The sequence below is a fragment of the Cupressus sempervirens genome, chromosome 4, assembly GCF_028749045.1.
Source record: "Cupressus sempervirens isolate cs-2001-9-10 chromosome 4, ASM2874904v1, whole genome shotgun sequence".
NCBI classification, from domain to species: Eukaryota; Viridiplantae; Streptophyta; class Pinopsida; order Cupressales; family Cupressaceae; genus Cupressus; species Cupressus sempervirens.
In genome coordinates, this window is record NC_143121.1 from 739,509,755 (window position 1) to 739,521,320 (window position 11,566).

The 11,566-nt window shown below is 32.4% G+C and overlaps 1 protein-coding gene across 1 annotated transcript; it reads right to left on the reverse strand.

Moving 5' to 3' along the window:
- Window positions 1-2,071: 2,071 nt before the first annotated feature.
- Window positions 2,072-2,999, reverse strand: LOC149563460 (uncharacterized). The gene is made up of 4 exons (XM_089828186.1): window positions 2,874-2,999; window positions 2,564-2,789; window positions 2,406-2,466; window positions 2,072-2,243 (listed from the first exon to the last, which is right to left on the reverse strand). The coding sequence occupies exons 1-4, from the start codon at window positions 2,997-2,999 to the stop codon at window positions 2,072-2,074; spliced, it is 585 nt and encodes a 194-aa protein (XP_089684312.1).
- Window positions 3,000-11,566: the final 8,567 nt, after the last annotated feature.

Genomic DNA, 11,566 nt, shown 5'->3' on the forward strand with positions numbered 1-11,566 from the left:
TTCAACATTTTTCCTCCAAAGGATAGGATAAAAACATACAAATTTGTCGATGACAAGTTTGCAATATCAACCAATGTTGCTACATCAACCATCTAAATAATGTTGACTTTAATTACATGGCTGGAGGTGTGGACTTTAGCAAAGAATAGGCTAAGAAACACATACTAAATGCCCAAATCTGATTGATATCCAAGTTCTTGAAATGATGGAGCTTCACTGCTATTAGGCTAGTTACTTATGTTAACTACTAAGTAATGTAAATAGCAACTGGTGTAATTGATCTAATACTTAGAATGACTGAATTTCTCTCTCCAAACATGGTGCTCAGTCAGGGTTGACTAAAATAACTCAGATCCAACTCTATAAGATGCTAAAAAATTCACCAAAAAGATCAAAATCAATACTCGAATCTTCAAATATTAAATGGCAACAAAATATTGAAATTTTTATTGCATACCTATTACTGGAACCATAGTTAAAACCTTCAATATCAGCAACAATGCTATAGTAGCAGCAGCTACGATTTTTTTTTAATCCTAGATTTCTACGTTAGTTTACATAGTTTATTAGTGTCTTTTGTTATACACTTGGTTTATTAGTGTCTTATGTTCTTATTCTGTCATGATTCTTGGTTGAGGTTTGTAACTTGGAAGGAATAGCAAGTACAAAAAAAGAATAAAAAATCCCATTTTGTCATTCAAACCCCCTTGAAATTTTGTGCTTAGTATGAGTTCTGGGTTTTCTACCTTGGTGAGGTGTTCCCTTTAACCATGTTGAGCACAAGCTAATCGTTAACCACATTTATAAACACAAACTGGGCATGCAATTTCACACCATAAAATTTTTTCAGACATTTTCTATCAGTCTACTCATAGCAGCAAAAGAGAAGAAAACTGATCAGTTAGTTCAGAAACCATGCAACAATTACATGTGATATAAAGAAAAAATTACAAAAAAATCTAAAGACTAACAAATATAGTGAAATTGTACACCTCAGTCATAACGTAAATGGGTTTTCTCAAATACAAATTCCTTAAAGAAACTATGTCATGAGTAGCATCAAAGAAATACATAGGATTGATCAATTATAGCCCACAATAGATTGTTACACAGGTTTATTGTTCATCAAATTACTTGAAAAGATGAAGACATAAGGAAAAAAGATTTGGTCAAAACATTGATTTCTCAACATTGTTTGAATAGGGCACCTGGTCTTGTTTTGTTTTAATATTGTTATAAATATCTTTTTATTACTTTTATTGAACATCTTGTGAAATGAAGCTTTTTTCAAAAGGTATAGTTGAAGATAGAAAAAGAGTTATCACTCTTCAGTTAAATTTTGCAAGTATTTGTGCTTCAACTCAACTTTCTCTAAAATATGAGCAATTACAAAGGTGTTCAAATTACAACTCTTGCATTGTTGGATGTTAAAATAGAAGCCCCCAAATAGAGTATGGGCAACCTATATTACAATTGGCGATGTTGATGAGTCTCTTCTGACCCAACCTACTCTCTCAAGTCACCCAACAAAGGACTTCCCCAATAATACCCAAAAAAAAGAGGCCAGAATAAAAAAATGACAAAACAAATTTATTTGCCATTAACACACACATATAGTTATATCTTTGAATTAGTTTCAGTCAAATGCTTTTTTTCAAATACAAAGTCTCTTTAAGTTGATTTAGATAAATTGACCTTTATTCAATGCATATTGTGTAACACCTCAATGTGTCCCTCTTGGCTTTACTATGTAATGTACAAGACTACAAAACTATAAAGGTGCATACAGTCAAGTTTTCATTGTAATCAACAATCTCAAAATAAATAAGATCAATCGTAACAAATGTTCATAGAAAGTCATATTGTACCAGACACGTACCAAAGCCAAAAAACCATATTCATAGAAATACCAAGTATGTATATATATAAATCATAACTGTTATATAATGAGTTGTACATAAATATGTCATTACTACAAAGTGCAAATATATGTTCATGTTTTGCAATACAACTAAGTTCGAGAGTTGTATTCTTCCCACATCCTTTGGGCTATTTCATCTCGAAAATTCCCCTAGTCGTCTCTATCTCTTTGATTCATTCCATAAGTCTCTAGAATGGGCACATTTATCCCAGCACGATCATCATCCTCTTCAATATCCAATTCTGATGGAAGACCATCCTCCATGGCAATGAAGTTGTGTAGTATGCCACATGCCAAAACAATCCTTGTTTGGGTAATTATACTGTAGGATGTTGCATGCTTTACGATAGGAAAATGTTGCTTTAATATACCAAATGTTCACTCAATCACATTCCTAAGAGAGGAGTGTCGGTGATTAAATAACTCTTTGGGAGTGCTAATCGGGTTTGCTCTACAAAACTCTTTTAGGTTGTAACGTGTACACCGATAAAGGGCAAGAAAACCTGGTACATTTGGATACCCAGCATCAACTAAATAGAATTTTCCTACACAAATGGAAATAAAGTTATAATCAAAATAGAGCATACAAGTTTTGATTTAATATAATGACACTATTATCATATCAAATATGAATTAATATACCAGGAGGAACCACTAGTGGATCTGCTCTAGACAAAACTGAAGCAAGCACCTGACTATCTGCAGCAAACCCTTCCCAACCAGCAAGAATATATTGAAACTTGTAGTCAAATGAACAGACACCCAAAACATTTTGTGACAAATTGCCTTTTCTATCACGATATTTTTCTTGGATGTCCACATCGACAGTAACAGGCATATGGGTTCCATCCATTGCACCAATACAATCCTATAAAAAGAAATATTATTATCAAATATAAATTATTATTGTTATTATTTCTAGCAAAGAAAGAAATGTCACTAGAGTATTTACCTTGAAATATGGATCAAAATAGTCCTTCCTAGAAATTTTTGGAGGAGTTGTTGCAAGAGGGGATAACCGATAATCATTATGAAGTGTTGATATGGCCTTCAAGACCTCGTGGAAGTGTCGACTCATAGTCTCTCCTGAGTGACCAAAGTTATGGCCAATCTTTCGGTTCCTTAGATTATGGCAAAGGGTGTGAAGAAACATCACTAGTTGTTCTTCCAATGTTATGTTATCCTTATCTTGGATGCATCCTTTTTGTCTTAGAATTTTGGCCAAGCGAAAGAAGACTACTCTAGTCATGCGTATTTGGTCATGGCAATCTATGTTAGTAGAATGGATAATACGCTTGTAAAAAGGACATGTAGCTCTTCTTAGCTTATTCCTATGTCTTCTAGCCTCTTGGGAAGACGCTACTACCAATACTGCAAGGCTGGCCAATAAAACAACAAGTATGCACATGACCTTGATCTTCCTAACTATGGCTTCTTGGACTTTTATATTTCGAGTAAGATCCGTCGAATGACCTACAATGAAAACAAGGTCACATGAATCTTACTATTGTTAAGAGTTATATAAACAAAATATAAATAATAATTACTTAAAACTACTAATAGTACATCAATACATAGAAACTTTTCTTACCACGTAAGATCTCTAGACAATATGGAAGAGGCAACTTCTAGCTTACATTGTATTAAAGAGAGTATATGGAGAAGATCAAAAGGGGGGCAACAATTACTAATCTCGTTTATAGAAGGTTTTGAGGGCACAACATGTGTTTCAACAAGACCCAATAGTTCTATATGTCAAATCTGCAAAAGAGTTGAAATAGAACACTAGTCATAAAGATAGCGACCTTTGAAGAGAACATTCCTATAGAAAAACACAATCTTCATCTACTTTGGAACCAGATAATGAAGAATATACACATATGATGAAAATGGTCAAACAAAGAGCTACACCATGTTCTGCAAGAAAAAAAGGATACTACGGCTATATGTGAGCAGAAAAAGTAACAATTGAGCAAAAAAGGATAGTACAACTATAGTTGTGATAGTTGTTACCAATGTTAAGTATGCAAAAAAATTGAGATGAGAGAAGACAGTTGTCCATATCAGGGAGTGATGGTAGCTTTATATTATAGAAGACAAATATTATAGACAAATTTCATGCATTCATACAGACAAATATTATAAACAAATTTTGAGTAATTATGATCATACTGACTAGATTAATCCATAGAAAATAGTTGCAAAGAATGACATGATGAGTCTAAGAAATGGTTAAGATCTTTATCTATAACATCTCTCCCACAGTTTTTGAATATTGATCATAGAAAATTTAAACTTTGCACGTGAGGCTTTAACAAATCAATTATTTCAGTAGAAGAAGTTTGAGATGTATTTGATTGAAGGCTAATAATGGCCAATCCACCTTGTTTATCTTTCCTAATTTTCATTTTTTATCTTCTCTTGCACACGCAATCTTTCCTAACTATGGCTCCTTGGACTTCTATACTTCAAGTAAGCAGGAAAGTGGCAAGAAACTCAAATGTGGTGGAAATAAATTTAAATGTGAAGAATACTTAATACAAAAGAAGTGGCCCAAAAACTTAGCATATCAAACCTTGAAAAATGAAGGCTTTTTCAAATATGCAAAAATGCACTGTTTATTGGGATTCAAGGATGGCTAACACAATAAAAATATCATAAAAAACACAATAATCACAAGAGTGAGAACATATAGGAACAATTTAGAAACACACCAATTAAGCAGAGATAGTTTTGTAATTGAAATAAGGAGTGGATTAAGGATACCTCGTCAGAAGAGTTATGAAAAGGATAATGTGAATCCAATGTTGTAGTTGGACCCACACACTACTGATGATATCCTAACTTAATCGATTGAGCCACAAAAAAGAATATGCAAGTCCTCCCTTTACAATAAAAACATGCTCAAACTCCACAAGAAGCTTGATTGCTTTCAGCCACTGCACAAAATATAAATAGTTCTTCAAAACACACACAAATGAACCAAATATTAACATACATCAAAACAAGCAGATCAAATATGTAGAAGCACATAACATAAATCTAAAATCATTAACCTAAAACAGAAAGGGTATGTTTCATAAACATTTCTAATGTTATTTAATGGTAAAAGGCAACATTACATACATGAAAAATAAGGACGAATGCAAAAAATTAAATTCCTATGCAGACAAATCATAGCATTTAACAACCTAGATTGATGATGAGGATTAACTTCTGGATTAATCAGGGTCACCTTAAACTTTTAATCTTGATGATAAATCACTGAGTGTGATTTGAACAGTGATGACCAAAAAAAATCATATGCAATTTAATCTAAAAGTTAATCAAGGAAAAGTTTAAGCTTAGCACACCAAAATTTCATTTGAAATTCTTATACATATTCCCTACACATCTTTATGTAACTAAATTTTCTACTGTATGTATTTGCACTACCAGCCTGACACCCAATGACACCTGTGCAAAGATATCCCTTCACCCCCGTCATCCCTTAACCTATTTTCCTAGTCCCCCTTGTCCCCAAATCTCATCGCCACATCCCCCTATTAGGAAGTTTTGTGTAGCTATTATAATAAATGAGTTTTTCTTGTAGTTTTTGAAAATTTTACAACATTTTCTAGTTGTGCCCTCTTACTTACAGACAAAATAAATACAAGAAAGAGGTATGAAGTTGTGGGAACCAAACCCAATGCAAACTTCCTAACCTCTTCATTTTTTAGCACTTACGTGAGAGTTTACTCCTATAAAAACCCTTTTGAATCAAGCATGCAAATGCAAAAAAAACATTGTAGTCACGCCTTTTGAAAGTGGAAGCTTGCACAAAGTAAATTTATGAAGTGTGTCCCTTGCTTGCACCAATTTGGAAGGCTTTTGAATCAAGGTATTGAGGCATAGTGGAAAGGGGTTTGTCAAATGTTGTAGATGTAAATGCTACGACAAACATTATGCATAGCATGGAAATAGAAACAACATATACAAATTGTTTGGCAAGTGTGAAGCTAACTTCCTTGAAGAAGGTTGCTAGCACTATCTTTTTGAACACTATCAATGTGATTTGGTTTCGGTCAACAGAGAAGAAGTCTCATGCATATTAAGGTTGAATGCTAAATAATATCTAAATCTTGATGAATGGTTTGTGAAGTTGTTTATGCAACCATTTTATACAACCAAGATAATTGTGGTTGGAGAGGTCATTTCATAACATAAAATATCTCTGGAATTTATAGTTTTGTCTAATCAAATGCTTGTTTGGATGCTTTAAAAGTAGAACAAATTGAATTCTTGAAGTTTAAACTGAAGAGGAGAGAACACAAGCAACATATTATGATTGTCGATCATAGTGAGATTAAAGTAGACTAGGTAGAGATTTTCATACATATCCAGTCCTAATAGATTCAATAAAATTATTCTTAGGCAAGTGGTAGAAATTTGATAAAGTAGGAATTTTCCAGCATTCGCATGCACTGATTGAAAGTTGGTTAGTTATTAAGTAGGTTGATATTATGAAAATGTAAAGGATGTGACTGTTTGATAGCATTTCATGTCATATAATATAATGACTGTTGGATCACTTTGAAACCTTAAGATGAACGCCAAAAAATGAGCTTCGGAACAAGGTGTTAATATTTGACACATCCCAACAGAATTTTATTAATTGTTGTGGCTGCCCTTGATAACTCAGATACCTATTTAGAAATTAGAAAAACATATGCTTGACTCATTCACATCGTAAGAATACCCCAAATCAGTTTTCTAGACCTAGCTATTAAAATATAAAGAATACCCAAATCAATTTTCAAAACTTGGCTACAACAATCAGAGCCATTTATACCAAAATTCCATTATAACAGTGTTGGTAAAACTTAAGGATAGCATTATAATAGGCTACTTATTAATCCAAATACCATATTTTTGGCTCATTTTCTTTGGCTAATTTATGAAAAAAAACTAGACACAATTGCATCATAACCATTGTAAAAGATAGCGGTAATATAAAGTGCATAAAGCTTGCATTATGACATATTACCAAATGGCTAGAAGCATGAATCAATCGCATTCTGCTAAAACTTCAAAACCCCCCAAAGTAGTGATTTTCAGAAATTAGTGCAAAAAATTCAAATCACCCAACAAAAAAGGGGGAATATAGGCTAGTAGTCTTTTTCATTCGATCTTTTTCTACCATTACCAATAACAATACCTTTCACACCATCAACACTCTAACCCTATCTGAAAGTGCTCATGCAATGGTTGCAGAACTCCATAATATACTAGGTACCCACAACACTCTGCAAATGAGTTGCTTGTGTAAGATAAAGTCTTGCAAGAGCAAATAACAACACATGAAGGGGTAAGAGAGAGTACAGGATACAGAGTAGTAAGAAATCATGAAGACCTTGGAACCCAAAATCTAGCATGTTATTTTGCGGGGGTTTGAGAAGAATGCATCTCGGGCTGTTGTGGCGATGGAAGTAGACCCACAAAAACTCATTTTTCTTTTACCCATCTTTTTCCTCTGCTAGATTTTTAATTGTAGCGGTAAAAAGATATTTTAGAAACATGTAATGGGGTAGCGAAATGCAAGAACATACCTTTCAATAGCAAAATGCAAGACCTTTGAAATCGATCTCCTAAAATGGCATTGTGAAATGCAGGAGCAGGAGGTTTTCTATGGACCCAGCGAAACATGCAATTCACAATATGTTGGGAAAGGTAAATTGGCGGATCCGACGGATTATAGATTTTGTCATAGTGAGATTGGGAATGAGATTGACCCATTCTACTTACAAGTTTTTTTTAAGAATGGATAAAGGCCCATTTTGGGCTAAAATAAGAATTCAAAATCCTATTCTCCAATCCCATTCCATGTGGCAAACAAATAATTAGAAACATATTCTAATTTTCTAATCCTATTCACATCCTATTCCACTAACCAAACGGGCCCTTAGGGCCGGTTTGGTTGATGGAATAGAAGGGGAATAGGAAGATAAAAATAGAATGTGTTTTATATTTTCTATTTGGTATGTGAAAATGGAATTGAGAATTAGAAGATATATTCTATTTTTTTCTACAAATTGAGCATATGCCTATACCAAAAAAATCAGTTATTAGTCCTGCCTATAAATAGGCGGAGACTAAAGTTTTCATATTGCTCTTACCTATTAATGCATTTCTACGAAAATGTGTGGAGTCATTTTATCCTATGTTCTTCCAAAATACTTTATTAAAGTGAGATTTTGTCATTTAATTTTTATTTTTTGATTGGTTAGTTCTAAATTTTTCAGTGGTTTTTTTATTTTTCTATTGTGAAAAATGGGAAATTTTATTTAAGAACATTAGGACATTTATTAACAGTACACATTGTAGGAACCATTTGATAGGTGGTAGCTTTATATTAATTCAGTTATATTATATTATCCAAATTTTTAATTCAATCCATGTAGCTGAACATCATAGACATGTGACAACCAAGTTATAACACTTCACGTGGCTATAATGTTTTTCCACATTTTGCATGGCAATCATATCAATGGAACCTTGTGTTTATACTATAGAATTGAACTCTCACCTACACTTACAAAAATAACTTGATTGTTTGTAGATATTCCCATTAATTACGATTAGTTCTTCATAGAGCAGGCATCACTGGTGTGGCAATTCATGTGTAACATTCCAGTGAATTTGATAGTCATCTTGAGAATGGTGGCGGAGATTTTAGTAAAGGCTCCTTAGAAGGAAAATTTACATTTAGTGTGTAAAGATTCAACTTTAAAGGAGGATCCTCATCAAATAGGAGTCCTGATAATATTGATCATTTTAAAGGGAAAGGATATGAAAATGGAATTGAAAACAAAAATATTTTCTCAAAATCATTCAAGGAGTCTAATGGGGAGTATATAGCTCTCTGGGCTCTAAATGAAGGCAACAATATGTGCTTGCTTTTACAGTTGAACCAAAAGCCTCGGACTTACAAGCACCAAAATGTAAAACAACATTTTTTTTCCAAGAAAAGCTCTGAAATGTGTCAGTTGTCGTATCATTCAAAATATGAATGTACCTCTTATCATAAAAGTAATGCAAAACTTGGTTTTGATGATGCCATACAATCTTATTGGCAGAGAGTTGAGATCTATGGTTAATTAACTCAGGGGTGGTTAACCTGGCTTTCACTCCTTTATAATTCCACTCCTTGCATTCTTATTCTCATCACAAAAAATACTTTGTATTGTGAGTCTTTTAGGGTTTGTCCTCACCGAAATTTAATTTTCTATTTGTGTCCTATTTTTCCCTATCTACCATGCTTCCTATATCATTAAAATAACATAAGAAATGTTTAGGAAACATATTCTTTCTATTTTAGGTTTATAGTTTTAGATTTTTGTTCTGCACTTTTGCATATTTCATCTCTATATTTGGTCTTTCATGTGCAAGATAGAGATTGTTGAATATGTTTGAATATTTAAAACCAGTTTTAATATAATTTTTTTGAATTGTTATTTAGTTTCTCCATAGTAAAATTGTTAAATTTGGAGCTTTAAATACACCCAGTAGTTGTGTGTAATGATATTTTGCAACTATTTCATAGATTCACAAGGGTCAAAAAATATGGTTGCATACTCAAGGTCTTATCCTGATTTTAGCACATGTATTTACAAGGTAAGCTTGTGCGTCTACTATTGTCAATAGAACAGAACAAACATCGGAATTGTGACCATGATAAATGAAGAATATAAAAATTCAAGGTTAAATAAAATGGATAGATAATAAAGAGTAGTGCAGAAAAGGCTAGGATCTCCACAACAACATAATACATAGGGTGTGTATCCAAATAACCAAACTAAAATAATAGCAATCCTGAGAAAATACTCCCCAAGAACACACAAAATTGGGAGAGTCATATTGAATTTGAGAAATCCTCGATCCTTAATGTCTATAGATTAAATTGACAAGAAACCCTTTAAGAACTTTTATACAACCCTATAGGGCTCTGGTTTTAGTATTTTAGGATCTCTTCTCACCAACATTGCTTCAAAAACACTTTTTTATATTTTTTTGTTAATTTTTTTTTTTCTAGATTCATTATCTTTAGTAAAAATGCTTCCAAAGTTTGAAAGTGAGGTAGAGTGTGGTCATGAGAGTTAGGATCCTAGGCTTGAATTAAAATGGTAATGTCACAGTGTCCTATTCAACCACATAGATGGAATTACAACAAACATGAAATAAGCCTGAAAGCATTTGAACTAGCGGATTTTATAGTAGAGTAAACTTTGGGAATCATAAACCCTAAACAAGCTTACATATGTGAAAAATATAAAATGAGTTTGTAGCATCAATAAGTTAGACATTATTTTATTTTGTGTTGATGATACAAAGGGCTCACCTCAAATTCTTAAACTAGTCTAGATTACTAACTATGGTCTCCCCGTGGTGCACCTTATCTAGATTGAATTCTCAATACAAAGCTTTGAGACATTAATAGAGGCTAACATATAATCATCATGAAGAAATTGTACACTCATAAATAAAAGTATTAAACTAGAACTAATCTAATTTTACACATTAAGGTGGGACTCGAGCTCTTGTTAGAATAGGTCATTCCTATTTCTTATCTTATTTTTTCAAATTGTATAATTTGCTAGGTCTGTGAGTGTGTAGGGTTTAAAAAATTTGGAACAATACTTTTATGTTCAATTGTTTGCAAGAAGGTTTATCAATTTTGCATTGAATTTGTGATCTGTGAATTTGTAGTGCATTTTGACCTTCCTCATTAAAACCCTACGCCACCATTTCCTACTTGAAAAACAAAAATGTTTGCACCCAAATTCAATCAAACAAACTTCTCTTAAGATTAAGTTGCAACAAACAATTCTAAACAACTTATTTTCAAAAGAAGAATTGCAAGCACACACGAACTGGAAGCTGTCAAAAATTGAGCTACATGGAGTTTTATGGTACAAAACCATGATGTCTTCCAAAGCATATATAAACAATATTTAAACAAAAAATAGGATTGATGTAGGAGCATAGCAAAAAGATTCTACTCATTGTGTTCGAGAGATTTTTCCTAAAATGTGTATTTTACCTTAGCAATTCAAGAAACAACTTCCTCCCATGTAAAAATAGGTAGATGTTTATATATAGGATGGATTTTGTCTCTTGATATTTTCTCTAGCCATTTATTTTACTAAGATCAACAATGATTATCATTATAGAATTCTTGCACTATGTTTCTAATAAAAAAATAAAGAAAACCTGACTTGAAAATCCAAAAAAGTGGCATAGTTTCTAATCGATGTTTCCATTTTCAAGTTTCTGTTCAAGGCACATGTTCAATAGTTCACCAATATATTGAATTAAAGACACAACTGATAATTGATATAATTGTTTGTTATAAATGCTAATGAGATATCAAAACATTTTATGTAACTCATTTGCATTACTATTAGCTGCATAAAATAGTAATTAAGTATTAAATTGATTTGATTGAAGCACTATTAGTAATTTCATCCCATCTTTGTTATAATCAATGCATTAGAATCATATCATGATATGTAAATTCTTCTTAAATATATCATTGTGCATTAGCATTTAGGTGTGTAGTTGTTCATTGTTCTATATCCTATTTGCATTTAGGTTTATAGTTGTTCA